This window comes from Canis lupus, chromosome 23 (genome assembly GCF_011100685.1).
Source record: "Canis lupus familiaris isolate Mischka breed German Shepherd chromosome 23, alternate assembly UU_Cfam_GSD_1.0, whole genome shotgun sequence".
Taxonomy (NCBI): Eukaryota; Metazoa; Chordata; class Mammalia; order Carnivora; family Canidae; genus Canis; species Canis lupus.
In genome coordinates this window covers 11,390,340-11,406,584 of record NC_049244.1, presented here as the reverse complement: position 1 = coordinate 11,406,584, position 16,245 = coordinate 11,390,340, and the positions used below count along the sequence as shown (strand labels likewise).

At 37.5% G+C, this 16,245-nt stretch overlaps 1 protein-coding gene across 4 annotated transcripts in view; it reads left to right on the top strand.

Annotated features, from left to right (window-relative positions):
* ULK4 (unc-51 like kinase 4) overlaps nt 1-16,245 on the top strand; it is a 603,320-nt gene that overhangs the window by 5,770 nt on the left and 581,305 nt on the right. For all 4 annotated transcript variants that reach the window (XM_038570533.1, XM_038570534.1, XM_038570535.1 and 1 more), the window contains exons 3-8: nt 4,381-4,480; nt 6,916-7,055; nt 9,734-9,896; nt 12,295-12,396; nt 13,176-13,259; nt 14,891-14,966. In XM_038570533.1, the coding sequence (XP_038426461.1) occupies nt 4,381-4,480; nt 6,916-7,055; nt 9,734-9,896; nt 12,295-12,396; nt 13,176-13,259; nt 14,891-14,966 (665 nt within the window). The remainder of the gene's footprint in view (nt 1-4,380; nt 4,481-6,915; nt 7,056-9,733; nt 9,897-12,294; nt 12,397-13,175; nt 13,260-14,890; nt 14,967-16,245) is intronic.

Here is a 16,245-nt window from a genome sequence, read left to right as displayed (position 1 = left end):
TGTGGACAAATGAGTAATGACCTGTATCTATCCTAGTAGATACAGTATCACACAGAAGAGTTTCCCTGCTCTAAAAATCCTTTGTGCTCCACCTATTCATCCCTCCCCCTTCCTCTCAACCCTGGGCATCAGCTGACTTTTTTTTTTTTTTTTTAATTTTTATTTATTTATGATAGTCACACAGAGAGAGAGAGAGAGAGAGAGAGAGAGAGAGAGGCAGAGACATAGGCAGAAGGAGAAGCAGGCTCCATGCACCGGGAGCCCGACGTGGGATTCGATCCCGGGTCTCCAGGATCGCGCCCTGGGCCAAAGGCAGGCGCCAAACCGCTGCGCCACCCAGGGATCCCTTTTTTTTGTTTTTTAATTATGTCCATAGTTTGGTCTTTTCTAGAATGTAATATAGTTGGAATTGTATAGAATGTAGCCTTTTCAGATTGACGTCATTAATTTAGCAGTATGTATTTATCTGTGTCTGTTGGTGGCTGATAACTCATTTCTTTTTATTGATGAGCAGCATTGCATAGATGTACCAGTTTGTTTATTCATTGGCCTATTGAAGGGCATCTTGTTTTCAGTTGTGAATAAAGCTGCTATAAACATCTGTACAGATTTTTGTGTGGATGTTAAGTTTTCAACTCTTGGGTAAATACGTGGAGTGCGACTGATAGATTGTTCAGAACTCTTGTCATCTTACAAAACTGAAACTCTTTAGACATTAAACAATAATTCCTCATTTCTCCTTCCCCAGTCCTAGGCAGCCACCATTCTGCTTTGTCTGTGAATAGTACCTTATGCAATTGGAATCGTACCTCTTTTGTCTTTTTTGACTGACTTATTTCACTTAGCATGCTGTCCTCAGAATTCATCTATGTTGTAGCACATGTCAGAATTTCTTTCATAAGACTGTATAATATTCCACTGTATGTATATGCCACATTTTGCTTATCTATTTACCTAAGGACACTTGGGTTGCTTCTACCTTTTGGCTATGTGAATAAAATGCTGCTATGAATATGAGTGTACACATGTATCTTCAGGACGTCTTTTGCTTTAAATCCTTCGGATATATACCCAGAAAGTGGAATTCTATGTTTATTATTATAATTTTTTAAGGAACTGCTGTACTGTTTTCCACAGAGGCTGTACCATTTATTTATTTATTTATTTATTTATTTTTTAATTTTTATTTATTTATGATAGTCACAGAGAGAGAGAGGCAGAGACATAGGCAGAGGGAGAAGCAGGCTCCATGCACCGGGAGCCTGATGTGGGATTCGATCCTGGGTCTCCAGGATCGCGCCCTGGGCCAAAGGCAGGCGCCAAACCGCTGCGCCACCCAGGGATCCCGAGGCTGTACCATTTAACACTCTACCAGCAGTCCACGAGGGATTCTATTTCCCCACAACTTTGCCAACACTTGTTAGTCTGTTTTTGTTTTTGTTTTGAAGGTAGCTATTCTAATGGGTATGGGGAAGTGTTGGCTTTTGTAAAGAGTGTGGATAGTTCCAGAAAGAGAGGTATATGGGACAAGATGCAGATTTGGTGCTAGGACCACAAGGGATTTTTCTTCCAATGAAGTTTTCTCTGGGATGAGAAGCTAAGTCTTCAGTTAGGAAGTGGTGGGGGGTGTGGGGAAGGCAGTGTTTTAGGCAAGAGGAAAGCAAACGTGTGAATAGTGACTTGGAGGACAGACTGACTGGCTGGGGCCATTTGAGTTTGGGATCCTAAATTGAAGGTGGATCAGTCAGCATGTCTTGTCTGCTTCAGTTGCTTGTATATATGTGGAGTGTGGATGTTTGAACTGAACCAGAATTGAAGTACTAGAGTGAACGAGCTGGAAAGTGCAGGAGTGGTGGTCAAGAGCTAGGATGTATGAAAGAGTTTGGAGATGATGCAGTTCTTAGTCAAAACCTAACAATGCTGTCCACAGAAATGTAAAGGGGGCTTACAAATCTAACTTTAAAGTTCATAGTGGTCACATGGAAATACACTTTGAGTGATAGGGAGTGCAGGAAGCTGGGCTGTGGCCTGATTTCTGTTGGAGTTTCCATACCTTTATTTTGTCATTAGGTCCTCCCCCCCCGCCCCCCGAATCAGTGGGGATCCATTGAAACATGCTCACCCTGTGTCTTCCATTCTCTACTGGCTCTTTATTAAGAGTTTATTACAAGATGCTCCTCAAATTCCCTTTGCCACTCTGATTTTTGTTTTTCTCCTAACCTGTCTTCTAAATTATGTGGATTCACTTCCCTTTCTTTGCATTAGAATATGAGCCCATCTAGTCATTCTGAGCGTGTACCACATATCCATTTTTAAAATAGGGAACTCTATATTATTATGGAGCAATGGGCCCATTAGCCTGTGCTGAGTGTGAGGGATAGTCGAGTGTGTGTGTGTGTGTGTGTCTGTAAGAGAACCGAAACAAGGATCCAAAGCAATTGGGTAATTGTCACCAATTGAGTCTGGAAGGTTTGTTAGTAAAGCACATGTTTTTGGGGTTTTAGTTTCCATATTTAATGGGATTTTGAAGGGAGAAAGCAAAAAAAAAAAAAAAAAATCCCTAAGACAACTTAGTTTTTTTTTTTTTTTTAAAACAGGCTCTTGCATCTTTATTATTGGTTTTTTTTTAAAGTAAACATTTTTTTTTTTAAGATTTTATTTATTGATTGATGAGAGACAGAGAGAAAGAAAGAGGTAGAGACAGAGACAGAGGCAGAGGGAGAAGCAGGCTCCAGGCAGGGAGCCCGATGTGGGACTCGATCCCTGGTCTCCAGGATCACGCCCCTGGCTGAAGGTGGCGCTAAACCTCTGAGCCACCGGGGCTGCCCTATTATTGGGTTTTGAATTCACTCTTGTTTTTCTTTTCTTTTTCTTTCTTTTTTTTTTTTTTTTTTTTGTGCACAGGTATTTTTATCTAATGGAAATGTACATTTTAAGATCAGTGTGTTCACTGTAACGATTCTTCTTTTAATAACCCGAGTGAATTGATATTAGGATTCACTAAGGATATTTTTAAAAAGAAAATTATAGGGATCCCTGGGTGGCGCAGCGGTTTGGCGCCTGCCTTTGGCCCAGGGCGCGATCCTGGAGACCCGGGATCGAGTCCCACGTCGGGCTCCCGGTGCATGGAGCCTGCTTCTCCCTCTGCCTGTGTCTCTGCCTCTCTCTCTCTCTGTGACTATCATAAATAAATAAAAAAAAAAATTAAAAAAAAAAGAAAATTATAGAATCCTTTGAGCATTCTTTTAAATATTTTAAAAGTAATACATCATCATCATAGAAAACTTAAACATCTAGAAAAATGGGTAGAAGGAAAAAAAAAAGCATTGTTTTATCACCTGAGACATGATGACCTGAGGCAGTCCCTGTTTATCTTTGTTCTAGTCTTTTTTATTATGAATTTTATTTATTTTTTTAAAAAAATATTTATTTATTTATAAATAAATAGAGGCAGAGACACAGGCAGAGGGAGAAGCAGGCTCCATGCAGGGAGCCCGATGTGGGACTCAATCCTGGGTCCCCAGGATCACAACCCAGGTTGCAGGCGGTGCTACACCGCTGCGCCAGGGGCTGCCCATGCTGAGTTTAAAAAAAAAAAAATTTAAGTCACGGTATTACATAATTTTGTTTCTTGCCTTTTTCACTTAACGTCATTATACTGTCATTTTTTATGATACAAAATGAAATGTTTTAATGTTGGGCTAATGTTTTGTCAGTTGATATGTAATTTAGTTATTGTATTATTGAACCTTGAGGTTATTTTTACTTAGTACAGGTTTTTTCTTCCTTGAAAATTATTTCCTTCCTGATTATAAAAGTACTGTGTACTTAATGTAGAAAATAGAAAAAGTAGAAAAAAAATCACTAGCAGTTCTGATCATAACAGCAGCTATTTTGATATATTCCTTTTGTTCATTTTCCTATGAACATTTCTTTTGCAATGTTTACACAAATATACAAAACTGGATTGTGCAAAGTTTTTTTTTTTTTTAAGGATTGTACATTAAATTAGCATTTTCCATGTCACCAGTCTTCATAACCATCACTTTTAATATCTGTATAGAATTCCACTAAATTCCACTATTTTCTTACCCACTTCCCAATTGTGTATTTAGGTTTTTCTTAATAGATGTAGGCATTTTAAGAACTTTCTTTTGGGGATCCCTGGGTGGCTCAGTGGTTTCGCGCCTGCCTTTGGCCCAGGGCGCGATCCTGGAGTCCCAGGATCAAGTCCCACTTCTGGCTCCTGGCATGGAGCCTGCTTCTCCCTCTCCTCTGCCTGTGTCTCTGCCTCTCTCTCTCTCTATGTCTATCATAAATAAATAAAAATAAGTTTTCAAAAAAAAATTTCTTTTGTGTGCGAATGTTGTGTTTTTATAGGTCCGTCTCACCCATGAAATTAAACACAAGAATATCGTAACTTTTCATGAATGGTATGAAACCAGCAATCATCTCTGGCTAGTGGTGGAACTCTGCACAGGTGAGTATGTGCCAGAAGTGCTACAAATATATCCACCTTAAGTAGTTTTGAAGAAGCCTATATTGTAAGTTGTTATTTTCCTTTTGTATTGCAAATATAAGTATTTGATACTATTGACTATGTTCACTTGTAGCAATGTAGTTTGAGGGTTATTAGGATAAAAAAGCAAAGATAGTTGGTAAGAGGAAGACAAGTAAAATTTGGGCTTAACTTTGGTATAAAATATTACTAAATCACCTGCATAAAAATTTAGAAATATTTTTTTAGTGATTAACTTTTCCAACAAGTTTTCCTAGTTAAAAAAAAAAAAAAAAACCAAGTATTTTTAGGTCAAGTAGCTCTTAGTAAGCTAATTAGTTTATAATGTGAGCATCTTTTTGTTTTTATAAAGAGAATACTTAACAGTTTATAGAAACGTAAGCAATGTGAAAAAGTACAAAGATGAACCAACAATAGGACCATCTGACAATAATTAGAGATAACCTGTTATAGCTCTTGCTTGTTACAACTTTCTGGGACTATATATAGGGAGGAGAATGACTGAATATATTGGTATTTTCTGGGCTTTTAATTTCTGTGTCTTCAGGGAAAAAGTACCACTGTTAGCTTCTATTTATACATTGAGTAATAATAAAGAGTCGTTAAATATTAAGACTCATTGTAATTTCTAACTTTGTAAGTCTTACCCATTATGTTGGCACTTATAATTTATAAAACTGAATCAAGAAAGAAGTTATTTGGAATAATAATTCATTTGCATTTTGTTTTTTTCTGAATCAATAGGAAAGGACTATGGTTTAATTACTTCCACAGTCATACACACTTTTGTGGTGATCGGGGGACTTTCCCTGTGTTACTTTTTGCTTTAGCTGTTATTTCTGCTCCCTGACCATTGTCATAGCCTTACTAATTTATGCCTGTGTTTTGTTTCAATGGATTGGAAACTGCTCCAAATAAACTTCAAAATACCCCCTACTTTTACCATAGTATTCTGATTGAACTTTCAGATGACAGCTAATAGTATCTATTGATTTATTTTAGGAATGAGAGGGTGAGGGTGGGGATGCTGGGGGATGAGGTGGGGCAGAGAGAGAATCTTAAGTAGGCTCCACTCCCAGCACAGAGCCTGCCACAGGGCTCTATCTCACAACCTTGAGATTGTGACCTGAGCTGAAATTAAGAGTAGGGTGCTTAACCGACTAAGCCATCCAGGTGCCCCAAGGTTTTTTTTTTTTTTTTTTTTTTTTAAGAGTTTTATTTGAACCCCAGTTAGGACAGCTGCCTGGGACATACAATCTTCAGAAAGAAGAGTGCTCTGAGGAAGGAACATTATGTTTAGGGGTTATATGTGTTTCTCTGAACTTTGCTCCTATTGGCTTTTTATAAAGCCAGGATGCTTTATTTTATTTTTTATTTTTTTAAAGAATTTTTTTTAAACATTTTATTTATTCATAGACACACACACACACACACAGAGGCAGAGACACAGGCAGAGGGAGAAGCAGGCTCCATGCAGGGAGCCCGATGTGGGACTCGATCCCGGGTTTCCTGGATCACGCCCTGGGCTGGAGGCAGCGCTAAACCCGCTGAGCCACCAGGCTGCCCCAAGATGCTTTAAAAACAAAACAAAACTGTTCCTGGCACTTAAGATGGTAGACATGTGACTGGGACTTTATTTAGACTTCAGAAGAGTATAGAAATAGAATTCACAGTATATCTGCTTTTGCTGTTTCATTTCTTCAGTAATGTATACTAAGTTATGATTTTCTCTTAAGAAAAGACCTCTTTTCTGCCATCCAGTACTTTGTAGAATGTGATCTAACTTTGCACAGAGTAAATGTAGCTATACTTCGCATGATGTGTTCCAATGCAGTTTGGATTATTTACCACTAATTTTAGCAGCTGTTCAATTTTTGAGGAATCTGGAGTTAGAAATCCTAGCACCATAGGGATTCTCCTTTCATCCCACCTGCTTGCTTACTGACTAGTCTCTGAGCCTGAGCAGTATTTCTCTGGGAGCTGGCTCTGGAGTGTGCACACAGATTCCTCTTAGAGTGCTTGAATCATTCACATGTGTATTTTCCCTGCCAGGCTGTCTGTGTGTATGGATTTGATAATTTTTTTAAAATTTTTTAAATTTTTTTATTTTTTTAAATTTTTATTTATTTATGATAGTCACAGGGAGAGAAAGAGAGAGAGGTAGAGACATAGGCAGAGGGAGAAGCAGGCTCCATGCACCGGGAGCCTGATGTGGGATTTGATCCCGGGTCTCCAGGATCGCGCCCTGGGCCAAAGGCAGGCGCCAAACCGCTGCGCCACCCAGGGATCCCTGGATTTGATAATTTTTTAAAGCTCAGCATCCCCCAGCATGGAAGGTCCCAGAGGCACTGTGTTATGCTGGTGTGTTAAAATGGGTGATTTTAATCAACTTACAGGTGGTTCCTTGGAAATGGTTATTGCTCAAGATGAAAACCTCCCAGAAGATGTTGTGAGAGAATTTGGGGTTGATATCATTACTGGATTACATCATCTTCATCACCTTGGCATTCTTTTTTGTGACATTTCTCCTGGCAAGGTAATTCATGACAAGTTTGATTTCTTAACTGCTTCTATTTTAAGTTACAATGCGTTCTCACAGGTGTTTCTATTTTTTAGATAAAATTTAGATAAAATATAGAACATCTTGAAAATTTTATTCTTTTACAGAATTAATTTATGAGAGAGAGAGAGAAAGAGAGAGGATGAGAATGAGAGAGTGAGCCAGCACGATCAGGGGAAGGAGTTAGAAGGACAGGGAGAGAGAATTTCCAGCAGATTCTGTGCTGAGCATTGAGCCTATCCCCTGGAGATCATCACCTGCCAAAACCAAGAGTTGACACCCAACTGACTGAGTCACACAGATACCCCTCGAGTTAATATTAAAAAAAATTATATATATATATATATATATATATATATATATATATATATATATATAGCTGTATTTTAGCTATCTGCCGAAGTAGCTTTAGAATGAGAAATCTCCCCTTCTTTCAGAGTTTTTGAGTAAGTGTTATTGCTGCTGAGATATATTGTGAATGAGGAGCTTAGTAGATCTATAAAATAAGACTAAGCTCTTAAATTATATGATTATGAGCCATTGTTTTAGTTTGATAATGCCATTTTTGGCTTTATTGTTTGATTACTATCATTATGAGTCAAAGAACTTATTCTTTGATAAAATCAATGGTCCATAAATAGATGTGTTTCAGTGTAGTAGAGGCATGAAACCTGCTTAGTTTCAGAGTTGCAGGTGATACTGACATTTAGAAGTTGTGTGACCCTGGACAAGTTATCCTTTTTCTCTCTGTGCCTTTGCTTCCTTGTCTATGATATGAAGATGGATTCTATACTATATTTAGGTTGAGCTTCTAGGACACTTTCTGGTGTTTTCAATCAATGGTTTCTATTATTTATAAGTACATATTTTTAGAGATTGTACTTATTACTGGTTTGAGTTGCTACTTTGTTAAAGTGTGCATGATGAAATAAAAAGTTGAATATTGTTAAACATTATTATTGTAGGCCCTCCATAGGAGAATATGATTATTTCTAAAAAATCCCATAAAAACTATATAATGAAGAGAAGTTCTTGTTTGAAATATCTCTATACTTGTGCCAAGTCTACAACCATTTCACTGTCATTATAGCCCTGAAAGCAGCTGTAGATAATATGTAAATGCAGGAGTATGGGTTTGTTTCAATAAAGCTTTATAGACCCTAACATATCAGTTTCATATAATTTACACATGTCAAGATACATTTTTATTTTTATTTTTTGAAAAACCATTTAGAAATGTAAAAACCACTCTTCGCTTATGCTTAAATAAAAACAGGTACTGGCTGGGATTTGCCCAAGCGACTGTATGTCTGCCAACTCCTGTGAGGGAGTTGTTTTAAAGAAGTCTAACATTATATGTTTACAATTTAGGAAATTCATGATGATTGTACTATAACCTTTTCTCTTGAAAAGGGGTTGGCAGGGTTGGGCAGCATGACCGTTTCTGTAACTGAAGTTTTATTGAGACACACCTTTTTTATGTATTGTCGATTGGCTGCAGAGTTGAGTCATCAGGACAGAGACCTTATGGCTTGCAAAGTCTAAAATATTTACTAACTTAAAAAAAAATTGCTGGCCCCTGCCAGTGGTTCTCAAAGTGTGTTCCCTAGACCAGGAGTATCAGCACTGCTTGGGACTCATTAGAAATGCAGAGTCTTGGGCCTCACCTAGACCCATTGAATCAGAAACTCGGGGTAGGGACTAGAAGTTTATCTTAACAGAATCCAGGGGATTCTGGTGCTCAAAAATTTTTTTATTTTTATTTTATTTTTTTTTTCAAAAAATTTTTAAAAGTCACTGTTGTAGGTTGTAGACATGCTCAGTATTTGTGACTAGAGATTAAGGGTAAACCTTAAATTGCTTTTATTTTTTTATTTAAAAAAAAAAACTTTAAGTTGCTTTTAAAACCAAAGATTCACTTGATACAAAAGTAACAGAAAAGATAATAACTGTGAAAAGATAAAAGTAACAGAACACTGGCAGGGGGTTCAACAATCACCGAATAATAACTTCCAGTCACAAATTCTGTTAACTGACTTGAGCTGGTCATTGTCAAAAGCCCTTTGCATGTATAACCTCAGGTAATCGTATAACAGTCTGCACAGTTCAGTATTATTTTTCTCACTTTATAGGTGAAGAGACTGAGATTTAGAAAAGTTAAGTAAATTCTCCAGGTCAGACTGCCAATAAGTGGTGGACCTAGGGCTAGATCTCTAACTTCAAAACCCTAGTTTTGAACCTGTGAGTAAATTATGCGTTGGACAGGTGGATTTTCAACTTCTCCTTGAGCTGTCACGGAGGATTGGCAAGGAAAGATTGATTGTTCTATATACGTTGTTCTTCATCTTTCCCAGAGGCATGTGGTTTTTATCTGTGGTTATGATGTGTTCATTTTATACCTCTGAGAAAAGACAGTTTTATATTTGATTCTATTATTAAAATGTTGGGTTTATTTTTCTTCAGCTGCTTTTATTTTTTATTTTAGTTTATTTTTTTTTTTCAGCTGCTTTTAAAAACTTGTATGCATTTAATTTTTTGAGTAGGATGAAGCAAGAAAACCAGTGCTTAGAGTTCTTCAATGGGATTTGAAGAGGTGCTGATGGAAGTGCAAATGGAACTGGTTTCTGAACATGTTTATTTTTGAATCTTCTTAGATACTCTTGGAAGGGCCCGGCACATTGAAATTTAGTAATTTTTGCTTGGCTAAAGTAGAAGGTGAAAATTTGGAGGAATTCTTTGCTTTGGTGGCAGCAGAAGAAGGAGGAGGTGATAGCGGGGAGAATGTACTGAAGAAAACCGTAAAAAGTAGAGTCAAAGGTATGTGGAGAGCTTATAGATCAGAACCCTGCACTGCTCAAGTCATGTGTTTAGGAGATGATAGACCTTATATTTTTGTCAGTCAAAATAATATATTGGAAATAACAGTGAGTAGAAGTCTGGATATGGAGATGGCTTTGTCCATAGCCTAAAGGTTTTTGTATAGATCCAATACTGTGTAAAGTACAGAGCATCTCTAATAAAGCCTGTATTCTATCCTTGCTTTCTATGTCTCTGACTATTCATGAGAACATAAGGATGGCCATTTTGTCCTGCTTCCTTCTGTATCCTCAGCACTTAGAACAGTGCCTGGCACTCATGAGTGGCTCTGTAGATATTTTTTCAACATTGATGAGTTGCTGATATTCTGAAAGTAAGGGAGATTGTTAGGGTGCATTCTTGAAAGGTGGTTTTGCCAGTGAGATGGGGCCTGGGGTGTTAAGAGTCACTGTACTTGAGGGGAGATTGTGAAGTGATACCTTTTTTTGTAATTTTTTAAAAAATATTTATTAATTTTGAGAGAGAAAAAGCACAAGCAAGGGAGAGGGGCATAGGAAGAGGGAGAGTCCTTGCTGAGGGAGCCCAATGTGGGGTTTGATCCCAGGACCCCAGGATCAAGACCTGAGCCAAAGGCAGACACCCCTGTAATATTCTTTAGAGAGAGCGAGCATACAAGTGGGGCTGTGGGCAGGAGGGGCTCAGGGAGAGAGAATCTTAAGCAGGCTCTATGCCCAGTGTGGGGCTCAATCTTAGGTTGCTGAGGTTGTGACCTGAGCTGAAATCAAAAGTTGGATGCTTTAATGACTGAGCCACCCAGGCATCCCTCTTCTGTGATATTCTATGTGTAAATGGATGGTCAAACCTAACATACGTAATCATTTTTCTATGTTGTCTTTTCTGATGCACTTGTGAACATAGGGACATCATATTCATTTGTTCCTTAGGACATTTATTAAATTAATGTAGAAAGAAATAAAGTACAGAAATCAACAGAAATTTAGACATGTTCTAGATACTGGAAATATCGATGTGAACAAAATGCAAAAATCCTTGGCCTAACTGAACTTGCGTTATAATCGGGGAAGACATTCACTTTCAACACCTATCAGTGATATGCCTGGGCAGGGTGCCTGGGCATCTTGCAGGTCTTATTTATGTTTGCTTTCTGAGGATCTGGGAAAGTAAGGCAAATAGGTCCTCCATAAGTGTTTGCTGCATGAGCATGTATGAAATATGATAGTATAGCAAAAATGTCACATAGGAGAACTTTAAAACTTGAGACCACATGAGACTGCCGCTCTGGCTGTAATAGGTCCTGAAGATATTTGCTGGAAAGTTTACCTCAGTGGAATTTTATTTTCCAAATGATTGATGATTACTCCATGAAAAGAACATTCTCATTGGAAGATGGGAGGCTTTTAGGTGGAATTTTGGTGGGTACTCTGCAACTGCTTAGCTGTGTGACTTAGATATTAGGTGACCCTCTAAGGTTTAGTTTAAACAGTAAATAAGAGAACTTGCTAGCTCAAGAATGTGTTGCTACTTTTTCTTTCTTTTTTTTAAAGATTTTATTCATGAGAGAGAGAGAAAGGCAGAGACCTAGGCAGAGGGGGACGCAGGCTCTCTGCAGGGAACCTGATGCGGAACTCGATCCCAGGACCCTGGGCTGAAGGCAGATGCTCAACCACTGAGCCACCCAGAGGTCCCGAGAATGTGCTACTTCTATATAATGTTAAACTTTGTAGAAAGTATATGTAGCACATCTTAGTGCTATTCACTAAATATTTCCTGTTCTTCTGGATTGCATCTTCTCCCGGCCAAAGCTAAGGAAATATGAGCAGAAGTGATGTGAGTTACTTTGAGGTTGGAATTTTCAGAGCCAGTTTACAGTTTACTACGTTTTTACCCCCCTGTCCTGGTGATGGAGGAACCATGAATTGAGATGGGCCCTCGATCAGCCTGGCTCTTTGAGTGACTCTAAGGATCCGGGCCGCTGGGCTAACATGCAGTAGAAGTGTAGTTGGAGTAATAAATAAACCTTTGTTGGTAAGCTGGTGGGAATTTGGGGTATTACTGCTATATAACTTAATCTATTCTAATGAGAATATTATAATCAAAGGTTCTTTTGATTATTTAAATTGTTAAATTAAAAAGAATATACCTAATTGTGCCACACCACTAACTCAATTGGATTTTCAAAACCTGTTTGTATTCATACGTATCCTTGTAAATGAAACCTGAAAATTAAAAAACATTAAAAAATGTGGGGTACAGATGAAGGCATGTATTTATGGGTGTATTTTCGTCCATTCTTTTTTCACCTTACCAGATCCCTCGTAGGTAGATTGTTTTTGGGATTGATACAAATGCCTAACAGAGTTGTTCTTTATACTTTTAGGATCTCTTACATATACAGCGCCAGAAGTTTTGAGGGGTACAGACTTCTCCATCACCAGTGATCTCTGGTCTTTGGGCTGTCTGCTTTATGAAATGTTTTCAGGTAATTACTTTCTGGTACAGTTTAAATTTTTTTTTTTTTTTTTTTAATTTATGATAGTCACAGAGAGAGAGAGAGGCAGAGACACAGGCAGAGGGAGAAGCAGGCTCCATGTACCAGGAGCCCGACGTGGGATTCGATCCTGGGTCTCCAGGATCGCACCCTGGGCCAAAGGCAGGCGCTAAACCGCTGCGCCACCCAGGGATCCCTCTGGTACAGTTTAAAATCAGAGCTGGGCACACACAAACATTAAATTTGTAGTTTGAAAGAATTTTGCCTGGAAAATGTGAAAAAAGCTGCTTTTCTATATTTTTATGTAACTCATTTCATCTTGCTTCCCTCTGTATTCCTCCTGTATGCTTGGTGTCTAGGCATATGTCTAGAACCTTTGACATATAGGACAAGGGACTTTTGACATACAGATATTTTTAATGATCGTTTGCAAAAATGTGGGTACTTATTAAAAAACTGTGATTTTAGTGGAAATTGTTGTAAAGGTACCTTGTGCCTGTGAATTATTCAGATGTGTCCAGCGACTCATGCAACCCTTGGATCATGGTAATGGTCCATATATGCATTAGCAAATTTGTTAGGATGATAAGTTTTAAATTACAGAAATACAAAAATATCCAGTGTGCCTGATCTGGGCACTTAGTAAGAAGTTATTACTATATATTTTTTCCTGTATATTGCATAATTTTATATCTGTAGGTGAGATTTATTTAGAATTATTGGTGATAGCAAGCTATTGTCTAATTTTGCAGTTTTTCTTATGATTTCAGGAAAACCTCCATTCTTCTCAGAAACTTTTTCAGAATTAATTGAAAAGATTTTTTATGAAGATCCTTTGCCACCAATTCCAAAAGGTAGGGTTTTTAAAAATTATAAATGCAGTTAATTTATAATTGATACTAATGGGACACTTTTGTCCAAAGTTTGTTTTTGATTCCTAACTTCCAAATTTAATTTTTATATATAGTCACAGATTGATATTTTTAGAAATGTTAGCTTTCCTTTTGCTTATTTTAAATTGTTTTTTTCAGACCCTGAAATGAAGAACAAAGTACTACTAATAGATTCCCTCATTTAAAAACACAAATTATTTTGTGCTTCTATATCAACAGAAGTCTGGTTTAAAGATTTTAAAAGCTCAAACTTTTGTGTTTTTTTTTCCCCTTGTGTATCTACCACTTCCTACTTTGTACTCATGTTCCTTGTAGTTATTTCTGTTTAGTGTTCAAATAGGGACAAGTCTGGCATTTGTCAGTGCTTATTTTGAATCAGAATGCCCCTGACAAGTTTTTAAACTAAACTAGGCATAGTTCCAGTGTTTTAAAAGTATTGGAACTTTAATCATATGAATTTTAATGAATGTAACAATCTACCACTAACAGCTTTAAGGCAAGGGGAAAAAAAACCCAAAGGTACAAACATAATAAAGTACTTTGTTGTACACCACACACACACAAAAAAGTGAATCTCAAGACACACAAATTAAAACAGGACTTTACCAAGAAAATTTACATTTTTAAAAGAAAAAAAACTTTTAGAAGTAATTAATGGAAGAACTGGAATATAGAATTCCTTTAGGATTTCAAAGTCATCCTAAGTGGGGAAAAAAAACCCAAAACACGGTTTTGAAAATAGTCCATACTTATTAAAATAAAACTGCATTTCTTCCATTAACTTTTATATTAAAAATGATTTCTACAAAAACTATCTTGTCATGATGACTTCTGATTTTTGTTTGGTTTTGAATACTCATAGTATTGATTATTCTTGTGTCCTGTAAGTTAAGGATTTTTATGCAGGGAAGAGAAATATGAAAATGCAGGTGTCAGAGGTATGGTCAGGATACTTTTGGTGGCCCAGGCTTACCTGGGGATCTTCCTTCGACTGTGGCTGTGGTTGCTGTAAAACCTTCTGTGATGTTTTTGTCCATTGCCCTCATGGCCACTTTAACCAAAGACTGATCATTTGGCTATGGTATATTCTAATTAAAAAAAGCCTAACATTTGGAGAATACTGGAATTGACCAATATCATGATATTGTCATGTATATTATTTTCCTGTTAAAAATCTTTAAAATAAAAAAGGAAGAAAAGAAGGATTGCAAGTATTCTTATCATTTTACATTATAAAGTCAAGTTGGTCAAATTAAGAATGCCTCAGAAAATGAGGCATAATTAAAAGTTGAAGACCAGGGGTAGGAGTTTGTCAGGTTGGTGATCTTTACTGGGCTTATTCAGTAAAGAGAAAGTTTAGAGGTAGTCCAGTCTTAGTTTTTGAGATTCATGTTTTTTTATGGTACAGTAAAAATAGTGTACTTTTATGCCCACACCTCACCCCCCATTAAATGGAAGCTGTAATTGTTAATAATGGATTCAGTGTTCTCTTAAAAATTATATGTGCTTTCAAAATACTATTATTCTAAGTGTTTATGAAGAGTATGTATTCATATACTTACCACTGGTTTTTCTTTTGGGAATCTGTATAGATGGTTCTCTTCCTAAAGCTTCTTCAGATTTTATTAATTTGCTTGATGGTTTACTTCAAAAAGATCCTCAGAAAAGGTATGTATGAATAGCGTTTTAATATGAATGAAGAAGAGGAATCTTTTTCTCATTTCATGTATGCTAAAATGGTACTATTCTTAATATACAGAGAGCTAGTCAGATAACTCTTAAAAAAAAAAAGCTGAGTTTATGTTGAGTGTTTTCTGTCTGTGGGTTTTTTTTTTTAATTCTAATTAGTTAACACACTGTGTAATATTAAAGATTTATCTATTTTAGAGTGAGAGAGGGTAAATGAGAAGAGGAGCAGAGGGAAAGGGAGAGAGAACCAATCCTCAAGCAGGCTCCTTGCTGAGCAGGGAGCCCAATGTGGGGCTTGATCCCAGTACCCTGAAATCATGAACTTGAGCTGAAATCAAGAGGCTGCTGCTTAACCGACTAAGCCACCCAGGGGCCCCTAACATACATGGTGATAATTAGTTTCATATGTGCAGTACAGTGATTGAACAATTCTGTACATCATCTGGTGCTCATCACAGGTGCACTCCTTCATCCCTATCACCCATTTGACCGCTCGCCCTCCCTGCACCCCCCTCTGGTAACCATCAGTTCTCTAGTTAAGAATCTGTTGCTTGGTTTGTCTCTCTTTCTCTTTCTCTCTCTCTGTTTGCAGGGTTTTTAATCATGAGGAAGTGTTAAAGTCCATTTCTCCTTTTATATATTAAATAGTTGCCTAGTAGGTTGACAGATTTTCTTGTAACTCCCGAATCCAAGAGGGGCATTCCCCGACACCCCCCCCCCCCCCCCCCCCGCCATTGGGGATTTTAGGCTAAAACTGTCTTACACTATTGAACTGGGGATGATGCTATCAAGACAGTTAATGTAGTTATACTGAGTGGTATTTTAATGTGCTATGCTTTTTTGATAATCCTGTCGTAATGAGGGTATCAGGTGAGAAGGTAATAGGCGCAGTATGAATTTTCTGGGTTATAGTAATAGCAGAAAGTTAGAAATCACTGGAATGGGATAGCAGAGGGCAGGAGGGAGGTGGGGAGTCTGGAGGGTGTTTCCCTGGAGTGGCGGACAAGAGCAACTGCTCTCTGGTTTGGATTCTGCCACTAGGTAACTGGGAGGTGGGGGAGTTAGGCAAGTGTTTGGGATCTCTGCTTCAGGGTGTAAATTTCATATAGCATATAAAAAAAAACTTCTCTAGCTTCATTAACATAGAGAAAAATTGCAGAAGGAAATGCTAATTCTCATGTAAGTTTTAGGACAAACCCCTTGTGCTTGAAATGGATGCCTTTAGGATCAGTATTATTTTGCTATGTCTTCCAGAAAC